Source organism: Eptesicus fuscus, chromosome 12 (assembly GCF_027574615.1).
Source record: "Eptesicus fuscus isolate TK198812 chromosome 12, DD_ASM_mEF_20220401, whole genome shotgun sequence".
Classification (NCBI taxonomy): domain Eukaryota; kingdom Metazoa; phylum Chordata; class Mammalia; order Chiroptera; family Vespertilionidae; genus Eptesicus; species Eptesicus fuscus.
Window position 1 is genome coordinate 63,069,795 of NC_072484.1, and position 27,327 is coordinate 63,097,121.

The 27,327-nt window shown below is 47.9% G+C and overlaps 1 protein-coding gene across 4 annotated transcripts; it reads left to right on the top strand.

Moving 5' to 3' along the window:
- The first annotated feature begins 620 nt into the window (after positions 1–620).
- PRELID3A (PRELI domain containing 3A) lies at positions 621–25,532 on the top strand. 4 transcript variants are annotated; one of them, XM_008159680.3, is made up of 7 exons: positions 621–731; positions 6,366–6,534; positions 7,380–7,469; positions 10,285–10,355; positions 10,463–10,565; positions 12,167–12,253; positions 13,301–14,252. In XM_008159680.3, the coding sequence occupies exons 1-6, from the start codon at positions 700–702 to the stop codon at positions 12,218–12,220; spliced, it is 519 nt and encodes a 172-aa protein (XP_008157902.1). In that variant the 5' UTR covers positions 621–699; the 3' UTR covers positions 12,221–12,253; positions 13,301–14,252. The 4 variants fall into 4 exon arrangements, with proteins under 4 accessions (XP_008157902.1, XP_054580002.1, XP_054580000.1 ...); XM_054724027.1 differs by lacking the exons at positions 12,167–12,253; positions 13,301–14,252 and adding an exon at positions 25,380–25,532; XM_054724025.1 differs by lacking the exons at positions 12,167–12,253; positions 13,301–14,252 and adding an exon at positions 20,801–21,133.
- The last annotated feature ends 1,795 nt before the right edge of the window (positions 25,533–27,327 follow it).

Here is a 27,327-nt window from a genome sequence, read left to right on the forward strand (position 1 = left end):
GTACCACAGAGTGCTTGGGCTCGGACCAGAGGAGGCAGATTGCAGACTGTCCAGCATAGAGGGGAGAGAACTGGGGGTCAGTTCTCTGTGAACTGTGGCCTAGAATGCGGAGGTTGGGGGGTTGGAGGCAGAAAGGTCTGGAGGAGCTGGTGGAACGGGGGAGGCTGGAGATGGCTATGAGGTTGAAGAGCAGGTGTCACATGCATGTGGTGGTACACACAGGAAGGGCCTGAGGCTGTGCTGAGAGGGCGGTGTATAAGGCCCTTCTCAGCATGGCTCCTAACTTTCTAGCTTCAACTCCTGCCACTTCTTTCTGGGACCCCACAATCCAGCCTCACAGGTGACTTGCAGCCCCCCAAGAGCACTGTACCTCCTCATGCTTCTGGGCTTCTGCATATTCTGCTCTCTTTCTCTGAAAGATGCTTCCAGAACAAACATGGAGGAGCAGTTCCCCAACAGGCCCCTACAGCGGCGTCCCGCATTCCTATTTTTAGCCGCTGCAGCTCGCGTGGTCACCTGACACGCAAGCTGGCGGCTCCCGAGAGCGCCCCGCCCAGGCCACGCCCCCGCGGCATCAGGCCACGCCCCTCGGCGCCCCGTCCCTCCCAGGCCACGCCCCCGCGGCGCTGAGACCGGAGCAGCCGGCAACTCCGGGTCTGGAACCGGGAACCCGCGCTCTGCGGCGGGTGCCGGGCGGCGATGAAGATCTGGAGCTCGGAGCACGTGTTCGGGTGAGGTGGGGCTGCGGGCCGCCGTGGGCTCCGGGCCGGCGCCGGCACTGCCCCCGCGCCGCTGGGGGAGGCCGAGGAAGGCCGGACCCCAGACCCGGCCCTCGCAGAGCCTTCCCAGCCTGGCGTGGACCGTTCCCAGACCGCGGCCTCGGCTTCCTGCAAAGAGGCGCAGGCTCTCTGTCCCTTCTAGGGGCGTCCTCAGCTGTTTGATGGAGTCGCCGCCCGGCCGGTGGAGGCCGTGGTGGGATTCCTGAAGCGCCGGGGAGGGGGTCGGCCTTTCCTTCCGCGGCCGGAGGAGGACGGAGCCGCGGGATGCATCTCAGCTGGTCCTATGGGGCCCGGGGCGCCCTCCTCGGCGCGCGCCCCTAGCGGGGCGGACGCGGCTGGGAGGGGACCCGTCAAGGTGACAGTGCGCCCTCAGTCCCCCCCCTCCCCCCAGGCCTGATCTCGCCTACACCCCGTTCTCCTTTGGGGCCAGGGGCGTGCGGACTTGTTATGCAGTGCAGCAGATCACGAACATTAAGCATGTTTTCCAAATGAAGGGTCCACGGCGGCCCAGGAGCTCGGGAGGAAGCAGATGTGGAGAAAGCAGTGGGGGCTGTGGCGCGGGGTGCACTTGTGGGCATGGAAGGCCTCCGGGCGCATGGGAAGCTGGGAGCTATGTAAAAGTGCCTTCGTGACCTAGGTGGTATCTTCGTCTAAGTCATTTATCTGTGACCCTCTGAAATCATTCTTTAATATCTTTTAAAGGAATAAAGATTTTTAAATATCCCCAACTCCACTTAGAAAAACATTTTTTTTTTTGGGGGGGGAAAAGTGGTCAACTGTAATTTAAAAAGAAATTTTTAAAAATGTTTTAAAAAACTTCATGAAATGGAATTGTCATCCTTTGGCGTTTTAAATGTAAAATTATAATTAAAAATATATCAAGAGGTTAGAACCTCTAAAATTATTTTTAATGAAATCCTTAGACTTGATGGGATCCAATTTTAGTGTTGATTTTTTATTCTCAGTTCTCCCAAGGCTGGGACCTAACTGGCACGGGCTAGATGCAGCGGGGAGACGTGAAGTCATTGCATCCTGTAGATGCCTGGGCAGTGGGGCTGTTTTGTCATGGAATAGTTGACAAGGACTGCCCTAGAAGCTCATGAAATGCTGACTGACAAGCAGAAGTGAATTGTCAACTGTGAAAAGTCACTATTGATAAAATTCACTGATTTGAAGTGTACAATTCAATAATTTTTAGTAAATTTAGAGTTGTACAACCGCCACCGCAGACCAGTTTTAGGACATTTCCATCACCCTACAAAGTCCCCTCGTGCCCATCTGCAGTCAGTCTTGGCTACCATTGCCAGCCCCAGGCAGCTGCTAGTCTGCCTTCTGTTTCTATAGATTTGCCTTTTCTGGACATTTCATATAAATGTAATCACACAGCATGTGGTCCCTTGTGCCTGTCTTCTTTCACTTAGCATCATTTTATTGAGGTTCGTTTGTGTGGTATCCTGTATCAGTACTTCATTCGATTTGTATTCCGGGCAAATACAAATTTGCGGCCTGGCACACAGTAGGTGCTCCGTGAGGAGCTGAGGGATCTTGCTGAGGTTAGATGCCATTTCAAAATGGGGGTGGCTACCCGCCAAAGAACTTTGTCAACACCAAGCCGCTGTGGACTCGGCGCTGATCCCCTGCCATTGATTTTTGAAGTTAAAAGCCAAGGGCTGTGATGAAAATTGACAAACGTGGAGTGCAGCTGGCCAAGGACAGTGTGGGGTGGGCCCCTGTGGCTGCCGGGCTGCGAGTGACATAGTCCTGTGCGGCGGCAACAGCACAAAATGGGCAGCCCAGCCTTCTGGCTGATTGTGGAGCTCACCCCTTGCTTAGTCCGTCAGAAATCACCAATTTATTTTTTCTCTGAGGGTTATAGATTTCTTTTTATACGTATTTCCTTTATATATTTGTTGTACTGTCAGATAAATATTTGACCGAAAATTAATAAATTTGCTCTGGAAAGGCAAGAAATAAGTAGGCCCAAAACCTTTTGAACACATCAAGATTTCTTTCTTAGCCCACATGGCATAGAAACCCCAGGGACTGGAGGTCAGGCCCAGCAGAGAGCAATATAAACAGGCCTACAGAAATGGAGACCCCGTTGAGAAAGCCATCTGGATTTAGTGTGTGTTACCTAGCCAGGGTTTAAGATTGTCTTAATAGTAATGAAAAAAAGGTAGGACTGAAATATAAAAATATAAAAAGGGGCATTTAAAAGTTAATAGGCTTATAAACTTCATCCTCACAGCATTGACTTGGGTTTCAGGTAGACCTATAAAATCTTCAGGAACAGAGCCCACACAAGTAGATTTCAGGCAGAGATTCAAGGCCATATACTCTGAATTCTAACACCTACCAGGAAAGGTCTCTAGTAGGTAATGTTCATCTCAGGGAATTAAGGGCTCTGGAGGACATGATGTCCTAAAACAAACTTGCTTTCTAGCCAGGAGCAGGGAAAAGAACGCCCCTCCCCCCACTTTTTTTTTTTAAATAAGAAATTGAGCATTACAGATAAGAGAGATAAGAGTTGAAGCACACCCCCCCCAGTGTGGTATCCCCTCTCTCCACAGGCAGACAAAATTATGAATTTGGGGGTATCCCTCTGAAGATAATATACATATTCCATTTGACTACATCTATGTGGGCATGTGTTTATTGTTTTAAAATAGAAATCAGTGACATCAGATGTATACATCTTTTAAAAATTTCCCTTTCAACTGTATGGTTTTGAGATCTGTGTGTGTTGTGTATGTATACACACACGTATATGTATCATAGCTATATAATACTCCATTGTATGAATGTGTTGCAATTTATTCTTTCTCTTATTGAAAGAACATCATTTCCCCCCTTATTACACATCATACTGCAGTGACCAGCTGTGTATATATTTTTGGTCCACTTAATCAAGGACCCACTTAGGCCAGCAATTCTCAAACCCCTCAGCCTCATGACTTCTTTATTATCTAAGAAAATGTTGGGAAACCCTAACAGTTTTTGTTTATGTGAATTATAGCTATCCATATTTACCATATTAGAAATTAAAACTGACAAGTAATATTTATTAATGAATTAAAATGAACAATAAACCCATTACACAAACATAACATTTTTTATTTTAAAACCCTGTATTTTCCAAGATACCCCCCAAATTAGTAAGAAAAGTGATACTATTTTTTATGCTAATTTTTATAGTGTCCGACTTAATAGATTCTATTAAATAGAAGGTGGCTTGATATTCATATCTTGCTTCTGCATTCAGTGTTTACACTCTTGTTTTGTTTGAAGTATGTGAGTAAAACCCAGCCTCACATAGTGTGTGAATAAAACACTGGAAAAGGTAGGAGTATTTTAATAGCCTTTTAAAGTAATTGTGGCTATTTTTGCTACTACAACAAAACTAATGTAAAATCTGAAACCATAATGACCAGAGTAATTGGCCTGTCCAACATTTTAAATGAGTCTCTCACTATTGTGTGATTTTGTGGCATCTGGCTCTGCTCATTGGGAGTGTATGGGTTTACCCGGTTACAGTATGAGGCGTCAGGGAATGGATACAAGTTTTTGAAATTTTCACTCAAAACCCAAGTTTTATCTTTGGCAACAAATAGTATCAGTTGTTTTCCTTGAAGTGATGGGCCCATTTAATTGATTTTTGAGAAAATGTCTGCCAGATCACCAAAGCTAGTAGAAGTGATGGGCGTGGAAGGAAGCAGCCAGCTGGGCCCACCACCCACAGCTGCCCAGCACTTCCCCGGCCTCCTTAGACAGCAAAACATTTTTATGTCTTACTAGAGGCCCGGTGCACAGATTCGGGCGGGGGGGGGCGTCCCCTCAGCCTGGCCTGCGCCCCTCTTGCAATCCAGGACCGCTCAGGAGATGTAGCAGTGCGCCAAGTGGCAGGTGGCCAGGGAGGAGCCCAAGCTGGGTCCGGGCGCTGCACCCACTCTTGCTCATCCTGGCCAGCCCACGCTGCGCCTGCCTGCCACAGCTGGCTGCTGAGGAGTCGGGAGAGGCTCTCGCCATGCCACGGCAGCTGCGCTCACCAGCCATGAGCCCGGCTTCTGGCTGAGCAGCGCTCCCCCTGTGGGAGTGCACTCACCACCAGGGGGCAGGTCCTGCATTGAGCATCTGCCCCCTGGTGGTCAGTGCATGTCATAGCTACTGGTCAACTGGTTGTTCCAGTCATTTGGTCATAACGGTTGCTTAGGCTTTTATATATATAGATATTTGTGCTTGTGTCTTATAGTATTTGTGCTTATTGTAATCCCTTCTTAGTATTTGCTGAAGATGGCGGTATATAGACTAAATTGGCAAGGGTTGGTGAGGTTTATCGGGGCTTATCAATTATAGAACAGGCTCCTCTAGAGGGATATAAAGCACCGTGAGGTCCTCTGAGTTTTAGACTGTAGCTAGTAGTACTCCGGGGAATAATTTTGTTACATAAGTTGTTTAGGGCTAAGCATAGTGGGGCATCTAATCCCAGTTTGGTCTTAGCTTTCTTGTGGTCAGAATATGAAAAGAAAAGTACTCAGGGGTTTAGAATAATCAAACGTAATTTTACTCCTTCATCATGGATAGTCTTAAGAAACAGTGGCGTGGTTTCCCCGCGTGCACAGCGGTGAGCAGGGCCCTGGCTTTAGTCCGTGGGGGGAGGCCAGCAGTCTTACCCGCCGATGCTTTTGAAGCGTAAATGTCAATTGAGTGAAAAAGACAAACCATGTCTTGGTAGCATCATGAAGCAGTGTTGGCCTTGCAGACCTCCTGAAAGAGTATGGGAACCTCTGGGTGTGTGGACGGCGCCCAGATGTGGGCCTCGAGTTGCTTCAAGTAGGGTGCAGGTGACTTCGCTTTGTTTGTGGCTGCCCTCATCCTTTTTAAAAAAACTTGCTGTTAGGCGCCTGAGTTCTTCCTTCCTTCCTTTCTTCCTTTCTTCCTTTCCTTCCTTCCTCCCTTCCTTTCTTAAATATATTTTATTGATTTTTTTTATAGAGAGGGAGGTAGAGGGATAGAGAGTTAGAAACATCGATGAGAGAGAAACATCGATCAGCTGCCTCCTGCACACCCTCCTACTGGGGATGTGCCTGCAACCAAGGTACATGCCCTTGACCGGAATCGAACCTGGGACCCTTCAGTCTGCAGGCTGACGCTCTATCCACTGAACCAAACCGGTCAGGGTGGGGCCCGAGTTCTTGTTCTTGTTCTTGTTCTTGTTCTTGTTCTTGTTCTTGTTCTTGTTCTTGTTCTTGTTCCTGTTCCTGTTCCTGTTCCTGTTCCTGTTCCTGTTCCTGTTCCTGTTCCTGTTCCTGTTCCTGTTCCTGCTCTTGTCTCAGGTTCCTGGCTCAGCCTGGTGGCAAAGCCTTCTGGTTGCCTTTGGTTGGCTCAGCAGGATCCCAGGATCCAGGATTTAGGTCGGAGCTGGACTCCTGATATGTATTTGTTGGCTATACCTTTAATTAAAACCAAAAGGAAAAACCTGACTCATTTCACTCTGTGGCACACGGCACCTCTGGCTCCCAGCGCCCCTCTGGTACACGCTGCAAACGGTTTGCTTGCTTATGCCAGGCGATTGTATCTTCCCTCCAGCCACCCATGGGACACGGTCATCAAGGCTGCTATGAGGAAGTACCCGAATCCGATGAATCCCTGTGTCGTGGGAGTCGATGTGCTGGAGCGCAGCGTGGACCGCCGCGGCCGGCTTCACAGCCACCGCCTCCTCAGCACCGAGTGGGGGCTGCCTGCCCTCGTGAAAGCGGTGAGCCCACGGCTGCTGCCCCCGCCGGTCCTGCCCGGCCCGCTGCACCTGCACCACCCAGCTGGTACCGGCTCTGTCCCACTACCCCTGCCTCACCCCGGCTACACCCACGCTGCCCCAGCCGGCACCATCTGAGGAAATGACTACCTTCCCTCAGAGCGCCCACTCGGGATTTCTAGGCAGCCCAAGAGATGGTTTGTTCCCCTGCAAACGTCGGGAAGCTGTCCCTCTCCATGGTCCCGACACACCTCCTGACACTGGCATGGCTCCGCCCTCAGCCCCCGCCGGCACAGAATCCCCTCCCGCCTCGCTTGCACCTGTTGGGCTGCCGAAATAAACCACCACAGATTTGGGGGCTTAAACCACAGACGTTTGTTTTCTCTGTTTTCGAGGCTGGAAGTACAAGAGCAAGGTGCCGGCAGGGTAGTTTCCTCTGAGGACCGTGAGGGACGGGTCTGTTCTAGCTTCTCCTTGGCTCAGAGACGCCTGCCCGCCCACCACCTCCTCACATGCTGGACCCTTGCCCACCCCAGAACTCTGCGTGGCACCCTTCCTCCCTCCCCGGCTCTGCCACTGGCAGAGGGGCCTTCTCTGCACTCCTGCCCCCCACCCCCATTTTCTTTTTCATCAAAGCATTCGTTACGCTCAGACACTCAAGTCCACTTGAATTCATTCATTTGTCCAGTGTCTCTCCCACCTGCTGGGACAGAAACCTGAGGTCACCGCACAGGTTCATGGCGCACCCCCACCCGTGTACAAATGAGTAAATGGAATGGTATTTTGTGTTTGATGCTACAAGATGACATTGTAACATTCCATTATGCTAGTTTTGCTTTGTTTTTTAGATTTTGGGAACCAGTAGGACTTTAACATACATCAAAGAACATTCTGTTGTGGATCCAGTGGAAAAGAAAATGGAGCTTTGTTCCACCAATGTAAGCAATGGCCTAGGATGAGAAAGGTGCTTGGTATGGCTTGGTGATGGTGCGTAACGGCTTCATTTCACTTTATGTTCAGCCCACCTTTGGTCTGAGTGATCGCTTGTTTTTTATAGGGGAACTTATTTAGTAGTACGTTATTATCTTTTTATCTCAGTACAATAAGTGTCTAGAAAATGCATGTAATGATGAACTGTCACAAAGTGAACACACCTATATAACCAGCGGTCAGATGGAGAGATAGAATGTGACTGCCCCTCCCCCCCGCCCGTGCTTCTTTCCAGAATCGCCCATCTTCCCCCCCCCCCCCGCCCCCTGCCCCCGGCATAACCTCTATCCCAGTGGTTGGCAAACTCATTAGTCAACAGAGCCAAATATCAACAGTACAACGATTGAAATTTCTTTTGAGAGCCAATTTTTTTAAACTTCTAATGCCACTTCTTCAAAATAGACTCGCCCAGGCCGTGGTATTTTGTGGAAGAGCCACACTCAAGGGGCCAAAGAGCCGCATGTGGCTCTCGAGCCACGGTTTGCCGACCACAGCTCTATCCTGACTTCCATTAGCAAGGGTGATTTTTAGCAGTAATTCCATTTTTCTTTGGATTTAGCAGAAATTTTAAAAGCAACTTTCCTCCTTCACTCCCTCTCGCTTCTCTCAATTAAAAAACTGTACATTGGCTTAATGCACATTCAAAAACACGTTGGGGAGAATGCATCGGCTCGGAACATGGTTTACTTTATGAAATCTCACTGTGGATTGTGTCTCTGTGCTGGAAGGTAGGTCCTGAACCGCTTACAGTGTTGGGCATACCACCTCTGACCTTCCCTCGCCCCAGGCAGCCCTGCTGTAAAGTCACAGGGAGCCTCGCAGTGTGTCCCCACCTCGGCCCGCTGACAGTTCACACATTCTGTTTCCTCTCCTCTGCTTGGAAAATCCCACTCCGTCCTTCACGAAAGTTTAGTTTTCAGCAAAGAAGGATTGTTCATGCTACAGTGAGGTATGGCGTAGGACAGTCGTGAACCCGTATCCTGAAGTTATCACGGAATGGTTATAGGACTGCATATGTTCCTGACTAACCTCTTCTGGGTCCCACATGCCTTGCCTTAAAAAGAAAAAAAGAACAAATCTCATAGTATTGTTATGAGGATTAATGAAGGGAAATAAGGTTTATAAAATACAGTGCCAGGCATAAAAATATTGCACATAAAAAGATAATGGCTCATCGGAGTTTCATTGTTAATGTTGATAAATATTTCCATACACTGTATTCACTGTAACTAATGAGCTTTTGACTACTCTGTACTCAATAGGAGGAAGGAGATTTCCCTGCTAACCCCTTTGCCAGAACAGAGGCCAGGCTGGGGAGCTCCGTGAAAGATTATTACATGAGCAGAGTATAAGTGCTTTAAGCTTATCATTGCTGGAAGATTACATTGCCTTTGACCACTTGAACTTAAAAAAAAAAAAAGGTCTTATATTGGAATTGGCTCTTTGCTAAGAAAGTAAATTGGGTTAAACAAAGATGAAATTCCATTGGCCAATATGGCAGCCACATGTGGCTATTTCCATTTCAATTAATTAGGATTAAATAAAATTAAAAATTCAGTTCCCCTGCACACTAACCACATTCCAAGTGTTCACTGGCCACACATATTTAGTGACTTTGACAATGAACAGCTCAGAGATAGAACATTTCTAATATATATATATTTTTATATATATATATATTTTAATTTTTATTGATTTCAGAGAGGAAGGGAGAGGGGAAGAGAGAGAGAAAAACATCAATGATGAGAGAATCACTGATTGGCTAACTCCTGCACAGCCTCACTCTGGGGATCGAGCCCGCAACTCAGGCATGTGCCTGACTGGGAATTGAACCATGACCTCCCGGTTCATAGGATGAGCCTCAACCACTGAGCCACGCTGGCTGGGCAGGACATTTCTAATATTACAGAAAATTCTGTGGGACCATGCTGTTCTACAGCTCCAGTTTTCAAATAGTTTTTAATAGAAAATATTAAAAATATACATGGGGGGGCTAGTTGGTTTACAGGACACAGCACTGAGGAGATATCTATATACCTTGCTCTCACAGTCTGTGCAGACTTAGGGTGCTGCCCTGCGGAACCCCAGGACACAGTGTCCCAAAGCCAGAGCCTGCCCCTGGTGGGCGAGAAGCTTCCCGCTCGTTTACCTGCATGCTAACCAGGAATATTTTGTCCTTTTTTTTGCTGAGGGTTTGGAAGTTTGAAAATACAAGTTCCCTCACTATCCAAAAGTCGAGTGTTCCAATAAAACCTTAGGTAAGCCGAAACGGTGTCAAGTGAAGAAGCAGTTTCATTAGGACACATCCTGGTAACGATGCACAAAATAAATGGAGATAAAGCACAGATGCTCACCGACAGGTCGCAGCTCCGGCCGGGGCTTGCTGCTGAGATGCTGAGCGTGGCTCCTGAACGCTGTTTTTGCTTGTCACCTTTTTTCATAAAAGCAAAGATCCTCTTCAAGTTTCTATCAGTTAGCAAAAACAGGGACTAATGTAGGTCTTTCCTAAAAGCAAAGTAGCATATGCAAACTTTCAAAAAGTGGGGGCTGCCTGTCCCTGGAAGGCCAGGCCCAGCTCAGGTGTGGGTGGAGAGAGGCCGGTGACAGCAGCCAGGATCCGGTTTCCCTGGGACTTAATACGGTGGTGCCTTCTGGGCCAAAATGTTTCTTCTGTTCTGTTTTGGGGATGGAAGAGTATGGGCGGATGGTTTGGGAAGAAATGGAAGAGAAGCAGAACCTAAAGCCATTGTTCCTTTCTTTAAGATCACGCTCACAAACTTTGTGTCGGTGAACGAGAGGTTGGTGTACACACCCCATCCGAAGAACCCTGCAATGTACGTGGTCTCGCCCCGGCTTCCACATGGTGAACTCCAAGGTCAGGGCGGGTGGAGCCTCCCCTCTCTTAGGGCAGCTCAGCCTTGTGCTTCTTGCTCTTCTGTAGGACGGTGCTCACCCAGGAAGCCATCATCACCGTGAAGGGGATCAGCCTGGGTAGCTACCTGGAAGGTTTAATGGCCAACACAATATCATCCAACGCAAAGAAGGTATGGCTCTCCGTCCGGCCCTGTGTGTGCTCTGGCTGTTCGGCGCCAGGGGCAGCGGGTGAATGCGAGGTCCCGTAGTCCGTGCGTGCTGGGCCCGCTGTCTAGTTTAGCTTGTACCGCTGCATCATGTTCCACGTTTACATTCAAAACTGGCAGCAAGGGAGGCGTGCCCATCCGAGGGAAACGTGCAGGGTAAAGCCAGCCGAGGCGCAGAGCTGAAATAATCGGCTCAGTTATTAAACAAACCCCACACATCAAAATGCTGTGTGTTTACGTCGTAGTCAGGCAGGGTATTCGGGGTTTTCACCGGTTTCCTATCAAATAGGCATTGTGTAGCTTTGGCCCCCCCTCTCCATTTGCAAGCTTTCCCTGGAGGCAGCTGGCATTCTCTGGCAGGACAGGGAGTGAGCTTGGAGGTGAGAGGAGAAAGGATGCGCCCGGCAGGTCCTGCCCGGGTGCCCGGGTGGAGGGCTCAGCCTCAGGGACTACTCCCGGAGTCCAGGTTGCCTTCCTCTGCAGCAGAAGAGAGAGCTTGGATGTGTGCAAGTTCAAGGTAATGCCTGCCGCCCACCAGGGCAGGGCCTGGGCTCTTCACCTGAGCTTCCTTCACGGGCTCCCACCTTCCCCAGGCGTCCTCCCTTTGCTCCCACCCTGGCTCTCCCTCCCCTTCTCTCCCTTCGTCTCAGTCAGAAGTGATGCCTCGTGTTGGTCATCGGTCAGCTGCTGCCTACGCCGTCCTTCCCTTCCTACCACGCTTAAGTCAGATCCTAGCGGAAACCACTTTTGCTCGCATTTAGTCTGGAAGAGCCAATCGGCCCCACTGTTTAGAAGAACCCAGATCTGAGAAGTGTACGCCGTCGCTTAGCTCCGTTCAGGGAAGGGGGAACCACAGTGCCTGACGCCGCACGCACCGCACCGTGTCCCCAGTGGGAGCCCTCCGCGGTGGAGGGGGCGGTGGCAGCCTTACCCGTGTGTCCAGGGTCTGGCTTAGGGCAGCGCCCTCAGGTTTGTGAAAAAAACACAGGAGAAAGTCAATACTGGGCGAGGCCAGAGCCACCTCAGACCTTTTATGAGAAAAATCGGGGGTAAACTCAATGCAGCCAAATACAATTCTTTTATTCACTGATCATAGGGGTTGGTGTTGAAGGCCTGGTAGAGAATCAGTCCTCCCTCTCGTTATAGTTATGGTTTGACAGAATCCCTGGTCAGTTGGGGAGGTGCCTGGGAGAGCTGGTAGGCCGAGGGTGGGCACAGGAGCTGGGAGCTGGGGAGTCAGGTCATCCGGGCTTCGGGAGCCAGAGCTTAGGGACAACACATGGAGGCCGGGAGGGTGGCTGCCCTTTCCCCTCGCCCTGCACTCAGGAGGTGGCGGTGCGGATGAGGGGCGCAGTGTCCGTAGAGCCAACCTGGGGCAGGAATTTTAGGCAGAGTGCATACCCCCTAATTTTGAACTTGAGACACTGCCTGCTTACAGGGAAAGATTGCTCGCAAATGGTTACTGTTGTATCTTTAAAACTGCCGTTTAAATTACAGGCTTGCAGCTGCCTGCTGCAGGAGGCAGCGCTCTCACACCATGTTGAAACCCTTCTGTGTTGCTCCAGGGGTGGGCTGCTATTGAGTGGATAATTGAAAATCCTGAAAGCGCTGTGAGCTAACGGGGTCTGCACCTGCGCCTCAGGATGAACATGGTAACTACACCTTCTTTAAGCGGGTGGAGAATCCAGCAGCTTGCTAACCACGTGCATGGTGTGCGGTGCGGAAGCGGTTTATGAGCTGGAGCTGCGTGCGAGTCTCCACCCCTGTGCTCCACAGTGTCTTCTGTAGTGAGAAAAAAATCACTAGGTCTGTCCTCGTCCTCATCCATCTCCTTGTTTCGTGGCAGGATTTGTTTTCAAGGGAAACCTGAATACTTGTCATCTTGTCTCTAAGGAAGTACCTGCTTACATCTCCCACAGCCTGTGCAGAGCACGGGGCTTTTCCATTAGTAGGTCCAGGCAGTGTTAAAGGCCTGGTCACGGGAGGATTGCTTCATTTGGAGTGGGATTTGGATATTTGCACATGTTCTTATAAAGACGACGCTGTGCCCTGGCGCCAGTGCTGAGGGGAGAAAGTGGGCCACCTCCTCACGCCCTGCACGCCAGCACCCGGCCGTGCACCTGCCACTGGCTGTTTCCTGTGAGTGGCAAAGGCACCGCCTGGAGCTACCCACACACCCCTTGGTTTCCTAGGTCAGCAGGGGCTGGATTGTCAGCACGGATTTGACACTTAATGGTCGGCAGTGATCCTCATATCTCATAAGAAAGTCGAAGTTTCCCGCTGCCTTCCGTTTATGGGATCCTTACCCTCCTGCCTTGAAACTCCTCACCCTGTTGACTTTCTCCGTTGTGCTGCTCTGGGACCCGCTTCCCGCGGTCCGTCTGTCTGCAGCGTCTGGGTATACATTTGGCGCCTCAGTCAGCAAACCACAGACACGGGGTTCAGGCTTCTTTAAGAACTTCTTGCTGATTTTTCTTAAGTCACTGAGGTTCAGGCTTGCCATACACCTTTACCTTGAACCCAAGGTCATGGTCTGCGGCTTATCCTTTCTTCCATGGGTGCACCGCTGAGGTGACGGCTGGCTGAGCACCGTGTGTGTGGGCAGTGTGGTGTGTGGGATGGTGTCAGTTTGAGCTGTGGACTCTGCCACATTCAGTTTCCTCATACACTAGAGCTAAACTGCCTCAATCTTTAATCAGATGCCCAAAAAATCAAAGAGGAAAGAAAGAAAGGAAGAAAGAAGTGAGTCCTGAATACGATTCAAGGGCCCAGTCTGGGAGAGGTGTGGAATCTGCTGGACTCCGCCTCCTGCCTGCTCACAGCCTCCGCCAGGCTCCTCCGAGGTGACCCCAGGACGGGAAGCTCCGTGGTGACCCCAGGACAGGAAGCTCGGCCGAGGTGCAGAAGGAGCTTCTCTGTTGCAGAGGGAGACCCAGAGGAAGAAGACCTCTAACAGGAGGAGGACAGGGGCCATGAAGCTGCCACTTTGTCATCCCGATTGCTCAGCAGGGTCCTGGGAGCCGGCCCTGCCCTCAGCCCAGCCGCCCCCACGCCAGCGTTTAGTCAGACTGTTCTTGTGCCTTTGTCTATTTTCTCCTTAGCAACCGCTCCCGGCTCTTCCTTGCCAGTTCCTGGGGAAGCACTAAATAGCTCTTCTCTTCTCAGATCAATGCCCGTTTCCCTCCCTTGCCTCTTAAATAACAGTCTTCAACACCAGTCCCTTCACACATGTCTGGCTACCATCTGCCATCTCAGATGGTGTTGCCATGTACCCTTCTCTTCCCCTCATCACTGCACAAATCTGCACACGCTAGAGTAGGGGCGTCCACCCCCAACGGTGACGTGTGGTTGACAGTGCCGTGAGCTCTCCGATCAGAGGCAGAATTGGTCAGGAGAGCAAAGCTCTGTCCTCGGCCTGCACCTAGTCTGTCCTGCCATCCTGGGACCGGCGACCCCAAGTGCTGAAGGCCCGTGTCCCTTCCCCCCATTCAGACCTGTCCTCAGGGAGAGCCACCGCTATCCTGTCAGCTTGGCGGCGCTTCCCAAATTGGGAGTTTTCATTTTCCCATTTTCAAAAGTAAAATGTACAATCTCTTTCAAATTATAAAGTCTTTAGAGAAGGCCTCCTCCATAAAGGATGGTAGAACTGTGTTTCACTATGTTTTATTAGGTATTGCTTTTTGTTTGATAATAGTACTTCCAATCCAACATGAAATTATTATTTTATTAGACTGTTTTATGCATATAGCTTAAGGCAAAATAGAGTTTTTATGACAAAAACAAACACTCGTACCCCTTCTGCACTGCAGGGTTTGCCCCTTCTGAGAGGACTCTGAACTCCTGGCTGTTTCTGCCATCTACTGCTAGATTTCTAAATATATCGGCATATTCTACTTTTTTTTGGATTCAATAATTTTAGATGCGGTCTGTTGACTTCCCGTGGTGGTGGACTATTATTTTATCTCTCTTACAGCTTCTCTCCCTCCCCCACTTCCCCAATACAGCTATATTGTAATTTATGGTTAAAAGCACATTCAGAAATTCCAACATTTTGAAAATACATTACTGTTATTTTTTACCAAGCCAAACGTAAATACCAGAATCATGTTTTCTTATCTAAGTTTTTTCCCTTGAAGGTAAACTAATCTCATTCTCTTCATCTATTAATTTCTTAAAAGTCTGGCTGAGCCCTTCTACGCTCTTCACCCTCTCTGCAGTACCCCGCCACATCGCTGCCCACAGGTGTTCCCTCTCCCGGTTCCCTGGAGCTGCCCTTCCTGGGAGCCTGCTCTTGCTCTCCCGGGCACTTCCTTGGCCCGCCGCCTGTCCAGGAACCTTGTCTCCTGGATTCCCTGCCTCTTCTCTTTCCGGTTCCCGACCGGGAAGGACATCTTCTGGTAGCACCTAGGACTTAGCACATCTGAAAATGTCTCTTCTGTTCTCATTTATGATTCTAGATAAAAAATGCTTTCACTCCAAGTGCAGAGGCATTGCCCCATTGTTTTGCACTCTGGTTCTTGATCTCCGCCTGGGGCTTTTTTCTCTCTCAAAGCTTTTAGGATCTTTTATCTCTGACCTGGGAAATTGCATAAGGCTAAGCCTGGTCTGAAGTGATCTTTTAAAATTCACTGTGTTGTAGGTGTTAAATTTCTGGTTTCGATATTATACTATAATTACATAAGATGTTATTAGGGGGGAGTGGGTGAAACGTGCACGGGGTATTCCTGTAGCACCTTTGCAGCTTCCTGTGGATCGATAATAATGTCAAAATTAAAAGTTAAAAAAATATATAAATAGTGACATCATAGAAAATGGCAGTGGTGGGTGCTCCAAAAATCAGTCCTTCCAATGAAACAACCAATAAGCTGGCATGATCAAATTGTTTGTTAGTTTATTTTGTTCATTAGATTCCACATATTAGTGAAATCACATGGTACTTGTCTCTCTCTGACTGGCTTATTTCACTTAGCATAATGCTCTCCAGATCCATCCATGCTGTCGCAAAGGGTAAGATTTCCTCCTTTTTACGGCTGAGTACTATTCCATTGTGTAAATGTACCACAGCTTTTCTACCCACTCATCGACTGATGGGCACTTGGACTGCTTCTAAATCTTGGCTATCCTATATAATAAAAGCCTAATATGCAAATCGACCGAACAGCGGAACGACCAGTCGCTATGATGCACATCGACCACCAGGGGGCAGACGCTCAATGCAGGAGCTGTCCCCGGGTGGTCAGTGCGCTCCCACAGTGGGAGCACCACTAGGCTGACTGGAATAAGCGGCTGCTCAGAGGGCGGGTTCACAGCCGCCCAGCTGACTGGGATGAGCGGTGCTCCCACAGCGGCCGATCCCTGCAGGCCACGCCCCCCACCAGTGCAGGAATCCTGTGCTGCAATAAACACATGGGTGCATATATTCCTTCAAATTAGAGTTTGGGTTTCTTTGGATATATTCCTGGAATTGTAATCACTGGGTCATAAAGCACTTCCATTGTTAATTTTTTGAGGAAACTCCATATTGTTCTCCACAGTGGCTGCACCAGTCTGCATTCCCACCAGCAGTGCACTAGGGTTCCCTTTTCTCCACATCCTCACCAACACTTGTTTATTGATTGATAATAGCCATTCTGGTAGGTGTGAAGTGATTTTAATTTGCATTTCTCTGATGATTAGGACATTGAGCATCTTTTTATATGCCTATGGGCCATGTGTATGTTCTTTTTGGAAAAGTGTCTATTCAGGTCTTTTGCCCTAAAAAAAAAAAATCCTCACCCGAGGATATGGTTATTGATTGTTAGAGAGACATTTCTCTGAAGAAGATATGGAAAAGAACAAGCATTGACAAAGATGTGGAGAAACTGGAAACTTTGTGCATGCTGGTGGTGATGTAAAACGGCGTTGCCACTCCACGCCTAGTTATATACTCAAAAGTATTGAAAACAAGTACTCAACTCTAGGAATGTTCACAGGAGAATTCATAGCTAAAAGGTAGAGACAGCCCAATGTTTTTCAACTGATAAATGGGTAAACTAAATGTGGTGTATACATGCACTGGAATATTTTTCAGCCATAAAAAGGAATGAAGTACTGATACATATTACAACATGGGTGAGTCTCTAAAACATTATGCTAAGTAAAAGAAGCCATGCACAGAAGGCTACATCCTGTATGATTTCATTTACACACGGTATCTGTAATTGGTAAAGCTGTTTAGACACAAAGCAAATTGGTGTTTGCCAGGAGGTGGGGGAGGCACACGTGGGGGAGACTGCTTAATGGGTACAGGATTTCCTTTTGGAGTGATGGAAATGTTTTGAAATTAGATAGAAGTGATGGTTGCACAACACTAACTGTACTAAATACCACTGAGGGTATACTTTAAAATGGTTAAGGTATGTGAATTTCACCTCAGTAAAAAATACGGAAATACATAGTTTTAAAAAAATACATATATATATATACACACATAATAAAGCTGAGGTCAAGTTAAAAAAAATCATTGTGTGGGAAAGTTGGTGGTCTTGGGTCTGGTAATGATTTATTTGATAATTTCTCTACCATTCTCTCTTATCTTTTACTGGAAGGAAGTCCTCTTAGTCATGTGTTAAGCTTCCTGGATTGATCTTGTAATTTTCTTATATTTTCTCTCCTCTTTTTCTACCTTCTGGGAGATTTCCCCTTTCACTCACTTTCATTTTGGCAAGTTGCACTTTTAATTTCTAAATCTTTCTGTTGGTTATAGCATCCCGTTCTTGCTTCACAGATGTGGGCCTTTCCTCTCCCTGCAGAAATAAACGTGGAGCAAAGCTTCCCTCTTACCTCCCCGCCTCCTCCCCGTCCCTTTACATTGGAGGCTCTCCTCAGGTGTCGCTCACACTGGCAGAGCAAGGTCACGGACAGCTGGGCTCCCCTCGGGGCTGCCACCAGAGGGTGTCCTGCAGCTGTTCCCTTGACCCCCAACTACTTTCCTCTAGAATGGTTCAGTTCTCTCAACAAGATTCCTCAGCCTACTGGGGTGTGGGTAGGGCTCCCAGGGGCCTAAGAGCCCAGCTGTGAAATCCTCCTCTTCAGCCTGTCCCTGCCCCTCCCTGCGGGTCCTGTTCTCTGGACACTCCCCAGGCTCTGAATGGTGGTGTCTGCCCCACTGTGCCACGTCACTGCTCCTGCCCGTTTCCAGCTTCATGTGGTGGGTGGGAGGTTGCTGACTCGACGTGGTTTCTGAAGTCTGTGTTTCTGTTCTTTTCCTTGTAGTTCTATGGACTTTTCGGAGACAAGGGCAGAAGGTCCTTTTTCCACCATCTTGTATCGCCTTTATAAACAATACAAATTTTAAAAATACATAAAAGCAATCCATGTCTATGATTTAAAGAAAAATAGGAGTGTCTGTAAGGGTAAAAGCCTCCCCTTGAGAGAAAGAATGGCTGGCCTCTGCCAGCTGACTCCCAGATTTTACAAATGTTTGGTGCATATGGAAGTATGTGTGTAAGTTTTTCTTTTTTCTTCTATTAAACACGGATGGATCATACTATATGCATTGTTTTTGAGTCCGTCTTTTTTTCTGCTTTTAAGCACCACTATCTTGAAAAGGTCCCTCTTGAGGATTAGCTATATAGCACCAAAATCTTAATTCTTGAGAGATTTGAGGGCTCCTTGCAGATAAGTCCCGGATTGTAAAGGCGGTGGGTGCAGACAGAGCATCTGGTGCCCTCGTGGCGGGCATCCCCCTGGACACTCCGAACCCTTCCTCCAGCGACGACCTCTTGTTCCACTCGTAAGTAGCTCTGTATAACCTCCTAGAGACAATGCTCAAAAATTGTCACGGACGGAGTTCGGTTCTGCAGGGAAATCTAGAGACTCGTGGTTTGGGAAACCATGTTTTGAAGCCAGGATGCGTCAGGCAGTCAGTCACCTGAATGCTGCACGACGGGGAAGGTGAGCAGAGGTGCCAGGGCAGCTGTGGAGGAAGACTGCTTTTCGGCGCAGGGGCAGTTGTACATGTAGGTTATTCGGCCACTTCAGAGTTTGGTGGAGTAAAAATAAGCACATACATGTGTTGGTGGTGTTTTTTTTATCTTCCTAGGCTTTTCATTATCAATAAATATGGTTTTCCTTAGGGTCAGCCACGAAGTAAGAAAGCAATGGTGATTATTGTTGAAATTTGTTTAGTGTGAAGCAGTTTGGCTGGAGGACTTTGGTTTTGTTCTGGGCATGGATTCAGTATTTATTTGTGCAACTCTATTTAGAATTCACCATCAGAACAAAATGTTTTATAAGACATTGTGAAAGCCAGGTGCAGATAGCCATGTGAAATTTAACCTGGACTTCTAATTTAAGAAAATATTCAAAAGCTCAACTTTAATCATATAGTCTTGTTTCATAACGATTACCTGTCTACACTGCTATGGCCCCACAGTTCATTTTTTTTACAAGCAGAAATTCCCTGCTCAGAGATAAAAACTTCCCAATGGGGACTATTGTGGAGGTCAAATCAGGTTGATTCAGGCCATGCCCAGCTCAGAGCTGAGTAGAGACTAAGATATGCTTCTGGTCTGAGTGCTCCAATCTGAATTTTGTGATACAAACCACATGCAGAAATAAATTGTATTTTATTATAAAAATAAAATTTAAAAAATAAATAAAAGCTAAGAAACAAATGTAGACACAGCCCCCTGAGAGGCTCCTCGGTGTTCTCTCACCTGGATTCACCCTCCTCCCTGGGCTGTGGGGCTGGACACGTACCAGAGGGAACGTCTGTGGTAATGCAGCCGGGAAACACAGGAAAGGGACTCGAGAAAGGGAGTGACTTTGCCACATCTTGGCCTATGGCTTACCTTCGTTCTTTTTGTTTTTGGTGGAAAGGTTTTTTGTTTACTAAACAAGAAGTTAATTTAAATCTTGGATATCCTTTTCCCAGAAACCAAAATATGAGAGTGAAAAAGGGACCGGCTTTCTCACACTCTCTAGCCTAACCCTCAAATAGAAGTTTCTTGTGAGTTTTGATCCTCAAGTTTGCTGTGATCATGGACCATGGATAGTCCCCTAGGCTTCCTCAGAAAAATGCCTGGCACCATGGTTTTAAACAGTGGAGCCGAGGTTGACCTTGGGAGCTGGTTAACACTACTGACTGATTTCAGGCCGTGAGCCCCAGGGGTCCTGCCAGGTCTGGGCTGGGGAGCTCACCAGGCCGAGGGGCACTGCTACGCCCATCGCGTGCCTGGTGCTCTGCCGCTGACCGCTGACGGACAGGACTGGTTTCCTGTTCTCCCAGTGTCACAGCCGTTCTGCATGCACTTTATTTACCAGATTTCATTATCTTCCCCTGACCACAGCCCTGAGAGCTCATGTAGGAGATGGTTGTTAATGATAGGTATATAGAAAGTAACATAAAGCATCCCTATTTCATTTTGGTTCCTGAACATGAAATGGGATACAATTTTCCTTATTTATGTTTTAATCAAATCAGTTTAAGTTTTTTAGAGGAGAAATGACTGTCAGAAAAACTAGTTACTTTGATAATGTTGTATTACTGGCCTAAAGTTTCATTATTTTGCCAAAAGCATAGAAATAAATCCAGAATTCTGCTGCCTTTCCCTTGTTCCCAGTGTTATATCCCTGTGATGGTGGCCCTTGGGTTTGGTAGGAATGGATGAATGTGTGAGTCACTGTGTGAACTCTTCAGATAAACCAGGGCTGTGAGCCCGCCGGGCCGTCCTGGGCGCTGTGTGTCCGAGCCTGCCTTCCGGTCAGGCTGCCACCGCCGCACCCTGACTAGAGAAGCCACAGGCTTCCCTTCTCGTAGGAAAAGTGGTGATTTGTTGTAATGAGCTAGTTATTAATAGAAAAGGACCAAGGGAAGGCCAGACATTAGAGACATGTCATCTGGGCAGCTTCACCAGGAAGCTGCAATTTCACACTCTCCAGGGAACCACTGGCCCATTCCCCACAGGTCACTGGGAAGGGGTCCAACAAAGGGAGATGGGCCCACGTGCAGTAAAGTTGGGGTGACCTAGGGAAGGTACTTAGTCAATCAAACCTGAAAAAAAGATCATTGGCCAGAATGAGCAGGGCCACTGTAAACCCACAAAAATTCGGGAATACATAATCCCCTAAACAAAGGAATTCTCTCTCTTGTTGCTCTGGGTTCATGGGGCTCTCTTGTTCCTGCGTCCTTGTATTCACCCATGTTTTCTCCATAGCCATGTGTCCCTGTAGACCCCACATGCAATGGACTGATGGACTGTAGCTGGGAGTACACGTTAAGCTGGCCTGATGCTGTAGTAGACTGTGAAGACATGGAATGGAAACTCTGGACACTGGCTTTTATTTCAGCTCTATTAAAAGCAAAATGGGCCCAGCCAGCATGTCTCAGTGGTTGAGTGTCGACCTTTGAACCAGGAGGTCACAGTTCGATTCCTGATCAGGGCACAAGCCCAGGTTGCAGGCTCAATCCCCAGTAGGGGGTGTGCAGGAGGCAGCCGATCAATGAATCTCTCTCATCATTGATGTTTCTATCTATCCCTATCCCTTCCTCTCTGAAATCAATAAAAATATGTTTTTTAAAAAAGCAAAATGGGACTTCTTCTGTGGTGGGACTGAGGAAAATGGGACCTTGGAAACTCAAGGATTTAATTACATGCAAATAAAAATCATCGGTTCTCCCTTCAGAGTCTCAGACAATTCTTTTTTTGCAAGAATTCCTCCCCCCACTGGTAACAATGGCACCAAATATTCTTTGAAGATTCTTCCACCCATTTGGCATTAGAACCAACTATTAAAGCTGTATCTATCTGACTTGAGCTTCTAAAGATCGAGTGACTGCCTCCAGCATTTCTGTCCTCATGTTGAGGAAGGGGTGGGCAGCTCTGATACAGCAGTTATCTGCTGGGTGTCTCTATTAAAAATGGGTTTTTTGGACAGTCTTCCCTGTTAGATCTCTACTTATGGCTGAGCCTGAGCGAATGACCAATATATTAAGAACAGATATTGAGAGGTTCTGTTACTTCAGTATCTAGAGAAGAGGCAGGGTTATTCTGGTGACTGTGGCAGCTACAGAGGGGGCCCTTTGTGAAGCAGCCCTGGGCTTGAGGTGTGAGGAGTAAACCTGGGCAGATCAGGTGACCACGCAGCTGTTGCTTCATCTGTAAAATGCAGACGCTGATGACCACCTCAAAGGACTGAGCCAGAGGAGGCTGTGAAGTGCCTGCGCATGGGCTTGTGGCTCAGTCCGGTCGGGTCGGGTCGGGTCGGTCGGGTGCACTGTGCTGACTGCTGGCCCTGGCCCTGGCCCACCACTGGGCTGTGGAGTCTCTGGGGGGGACTGCTGGCAGGGCTGGACTCGGAAACAATAGGCTTTATTGATGGAACTACTTTTTAGTGAGGGTGCGTTTTGTTTTTCCTAAAACTTGTATAATCGCTAGTAAGAGTTAACTGTCCACACTAAGAAAGGAGGCGCTGGTTAAGGAAGTGATGAGCACTCAGTACTGATGGGATTCCAGCCTTGGCTTCTCATCACGTTCTGTGCTTGTGTCCCGCTGTCCCAGGGCGGTGTGCTTCGGGCAGAGGCCGGCAAACCACAGCATGTGAGCAAAATTGGTTTTTGCATTTTTTAAAGGATTGTAAATATTCCCTCCCCCTCTCCATACAGAGGAGTATGCGACAGAGACTGTAAGAGGCCCACAAAGCCTGCAGTATTTACTCCCTGGCCCTTCAGAGAAAGTTGCTGTAAAGGTCCCACTAAATCTCTCAATCAGCATAAACAAAACTAAATTTGGTTTCTTCCACCGAACTGCTTTCCTTCCCCCATTTCTCATTAGTGCTACTTCCACCTCCCTAATACAAACCTGACTCACCCGATGTCTTCCTCTTGCTCTCTCTGTCTCCATTTGGAAACCCAACATTCCTATGCAAGGTCTCAGACCAAGTCTGCCTTCACTGTAACTGCCTCAGGCTGCTTCGGGTGCTTCCCGCCTGGGGCAGACGGCTTCCAAGACCCCCCACCTCCCCAACAGGCCTCCTCCCGGTGACCACGTCCTCACGCGGTCTCCACAGAGCAGGCTGAACTGTGGGTCAGCGGGACCCGGCACACGGCTCCACGATGGTGTGTGACTTCCCAGCCAGGCCAGGCCATGGACACAGTGCAGCCTGCACCCTGCTCCGGCTGGCATCGCTGCCCTGGGGCAAGCCAGCTAGGAGCCCGAAGAGAGGGGCAGGGAGGGAGCCATCCTGGGAGCCGTCCTCTGCCCCAGCGAAGCCTCCGACTCCGGGCAGCGGCAGCTGACGTGGTCACTGCAGCCTCCTGAGACCCAGGCCGGGACCACCAGCTGAAGCTGCTCCTGCGTTCCTGACCCACAGAAACCCGTGAGAGAACGTTGGTTGTTTAAGGCCACGGAGTTTTGGGATAATTTGTTACACAGCAATAGATAACATACTTCACCTTATACTAAACTTGTATAGTACAACCACCTTACATCGATCAAAAATAATCCTATCATAACCTCCCTTGATTAAAAAGTTAGAGAGGTTCCTCATTCTTTTTTTTGGAAAAAGTCAAAACCAAGGCCTAGAGGGTGGGAAGAGATTAACCAAAGAACTTGTATGCATATATGCATAACCCATGGACACAGACAATAATAGTGTGATGGTAAAAAAAAAAAAAAAAAAAAGTGTGGTGAAGGCCTGGGGCGGGGGGTGGGGTGGGTTCAGGCTGGAATGGGTCAATGGGGAAAAAAGGAGACATCTGTAATGTTTTCAACAAAAAAGATTAAAAAACCAAAACCAACAACTAAGGCCGAGGCATGGGCCTGGATTATTCCAATACAGGTGGTCATCAGACTGTACTTGGGGAAATACTGGGCCCTTCCTCCTCTGACCCCATCTAAAATCTGCTTCCACGAAGCTGCACTTGAAGCTGACACCAGATCACAGCTTTTACTATAAATTCCTAGAGGTTTATATTTCCTGGGCTTTTTAAAAACTGTTCACATATGTATTTGACCAATTTAAAGTTCTTTGGGTGCCAAGAGGAGCTGTTACTTTGCATGCACAGCTCATTGAATGCTTTGGTGACTTGAGGACTCGGCTCAGAACCACAGCAGCTAGCAGGGAAGCAGCTGACAATGCAGCAGGTGGGAGAGCAGCAGGGAAGTGGGGAGACCTCGGGTTTGATGTTGGGCTAGTTAGCGGTTTGACCTTGAGCGAATGATGCCCTAGCTGTTCCTGTTTCTCGTCTGTAAAGGAGGAAATTAATATTACCTACTTCACAGTTAGTATTAATGGAGATAATGTGGCTGAGCGTGCTTAGCACAGTATACTGATATAGGTAAGTGCTTGATAACTGGTAGCTATTATTAGCTACTGAAAATTACCAAAATGGTTTCTAAATTATGTATTCATAACACACAGCACAGAATACCTAATATAATAAAGCTTGTCTTCATATCTTTTCTTATTATTTTATTTGCCAAATGTATTAATATGACAAATTTGAAATAGTTTAATGCTTCATATCTTTTCTTATTATTTTATTTGCCAAATGTATTAATATGACAAATTTGAAATAGTTTAATGCTTCAGTCTGGCACGTACATTTTAATAAAAATCCTATGATTACTAGTAAGAGTTAATTACCATACTCTAAACATAGTAAAAGTTAATGAGTATGAACTCAGTACTGATAAATATACCCTCTACATTTATGTAGCAGCTTCAATTATAGATCTCTAAGGTTCTCCAGCGGTCACCAACCAGTGGTCCGTGAGGTCTGAAAGGTTGGCGATCACTGTTCTAATTAGCTACTTTAATCTCTTTGGTTAATCTCTTCCCACCCACCCACCCTCCAACAACTAGTATGCATGTATGCATAACCCAAGGACACAGACTATAGTGTGGTGAAGGCCTGGGGTGGGGGTGGGCTAGAAGGGGACAATGAGGAAAAAGGAGACATCTGTAATACTTTCAACAATAAAGATTGTTAAAAATCAGCTACTTTAGGGCTGTGGTGATTTCTTGGTTTAGAATTGTATTCCTGACATAAAGGAAAAACACAGGGCTTCACATGGCATTTCTCTGTTAACAGACAACACACTACATCAGTTGTCCTAAAAACATCTTCATGGTTCCATTTTTATATTTATTCTCATTTCTACACTGAACTTGCTTTCATTCATTAATTCACTCCACAGACATTTACTGAGCATCTGTTACATGCCAGGTATTTTTCCAGAAACTGGGGATGTGGCAGTGAGGAAATCTGACAAAGATCCCCATCTTCACGGGACAATGTAATAGGCTGTTAGGTGCTAACTGCAACGGAGAAAAAGGAAATGCAGAGGGGAGTGAGGAGGAGTAGGGAGCTTGCAGAGAGATGTGAGAATTAAGATGCTATTTAAGGCCGTCACTTGGAAGGGAGAGTAGGCACATGAGGCAGGGCCAGGGAGTATTCCATGGGAGTAAATTCCAGGAGGGCTGAACTTCTCAACTGTTAGACCTGTGCAGTGATGGAGCTGGGAGCTTACCGTTGGCTGGAGGTTGGACCGCATGTCTTCTTGGACCACTCTCAGCTCTGAAAGTCCAATGTGGTAGAGCTCAGGCAGTGCTGGGTGTGTGTCAAGCCAGAGACAAACGTCTTGGCTGGGAATCCCATCATGATCCGGGGAGGCGTATCTCCTGGGCACTCTGGTAACTAGTTCTTAGACCGAGCTGGATGATGCATTGTCTGTACTTCTGTTCCCTTTTAATGCAATTAAAGCAGTCTGTTATATGTAGCTGCCACTCCAGCTACTTGCTTCTCTTCGCATCACGCTGTGGGAACAAAGACTCGCCAAACCAGACAAGGTCTTTCCATCGCGGGAGGTGAACCACCAGTAACCACATGCTGCTGATGCAAAATGGCTGGTGCAAAGGGGTTTGTGTCTGTTTAATATATGTCAACTCATCGTTGTGCGGTTTTAATTTTGGGAAGTGGACTGTTTCTTTATAGCAATTAGTAAAATTTAATTTGCCTCCCCAAGTTTCAAATAAATGTAGCATATTTTGCACTTTTTCATCAAGACAGAGAAACACTGTTTAGAAAAAGAGTGGTCTTAGAGACCACCTTGTCCAACACTCTTGCTTTAAAATGGAGATGGAAGTCCAGAAATGCTACAGAACTTCCCCAATGTCAGGGTAGGCCTGCTGCTGCCAAACTGGGGCACAGTTTAAGCGGAACCAGTTCAGATACTCGGAACCAGGTACAGTAGATCACTCCACGAACCTGCCTCGTGCAAGGCAGGGTGAAAGCTGTTGGGGCCTAAAAAGTCCTTTTTGCTAGGGCCGTGGTCGGCAAACTGCGGCTCGCGAGCCACATGCGGCTCTTTGGCCCCTTGAGTGTGGCTCTTCCACAAAATACCACGTGCGGGCGCGAACGTACAATGCGATTGAAACTTCGTGGCCCAGGCGCAGAAGTCGGTTTTCAGCTCTCAAAAGAAATTTCAGTCGTTGTACTGTTGATATTTGGCTCTGTTGACTGAGTTTGCTGACCACTGTGCTAGGGGATACCATTTTGGAACAGAGAGAGACCCAGTTCTTACGATTAAGTGTGTCTACCACTGGCTACAAGGAAATGGTAGGCTGCCACAGGAGTCACCTGGAGGTGGGAGTGTCCAGCCATCACACCCAGGGCTTAGTCCAAGCTTCTAAGTCTGTGGACCTGAAACAACCTTGAGATTGTGGGAGGATAACCCAAGGGGCTTTTTACCTTGTCCTGGTGTCCTCCTTGGTGGGCAAGGTGAAAGGCTGTTTTCTCTGGAATGCCCGAGATCAACCTTCTTCCCCTTAGAAGTTGTTACTGTTTCCTGTTTACACGTTTCTATTCTCTACTGCGTAGCCACACTGTTTAAGATTTACCTGCGCAGAATCTTGCTGTTCTTTCTCCCATGTTAAGTTCAGGTTAGCTCTACAGAAACCCCCAGGTCCTTTTTGGCATTTCCCCTCTTACACACACTGCTGCTCCTGGGAGGAGTGGGGAGGTGCCATTCTCTGTTGTCACCCTGCCCTAGGGAAAGAGGGGGGCGGGGGGAGGAGAGGAGGTAGGCCAGGGACTGATAGACAATTCCTGCAGTCACAAGGGAACACCAAAGCAAAGAACATATACAAGAGCAAACTGCAAGTGAGCAAGCTTGCTCAAGGTTGTCCCTCTTGCCAGCCACACACAAGGGCTTCAATCCTAGAGAATCAGGTGTATTAGAACAGCTTGCAGGAGCATTCCTAGTTCACAACCCAGTGTCTGGCCCTCTGGGTGGCAAACAAAATCTGAACACTGAGTTGTGTTGAACATGGCATGGGTTCAAACATCAAGATGATTCTTCAGCTCTTAAGCCCCAGGGACATAAAGCAACTTCTTTTTTTTAATCCTTACCCGAGGATATGTTTACTGATTTTAAAGAGAGAGGAGGGAAGGGGGGAGAGGGAGAGAGAGAGAGAGAGAGAGAGAGAGAGAGAGAGAGAGAGAGAGAGAGGAGAGAGAGAGAGAGAGGAGAGAGAGAGAGAGAGAGAGAGAGAGAGAGAGAGAGAGAGAGAGAGAAAGAGATTGGTTGCCTCCTGTGTGAGTCCCAACTGGGGATCGAACCCACAACCTTCTTGGTGTATGGGACGCTCCAACTGAGACACAGGGCCATGGCAAAGCAATTTCTTGGTGCCCCATTTTCCAAAGCCCACTTTTCAAGAGCTATGTCCTATAATTCTGAAG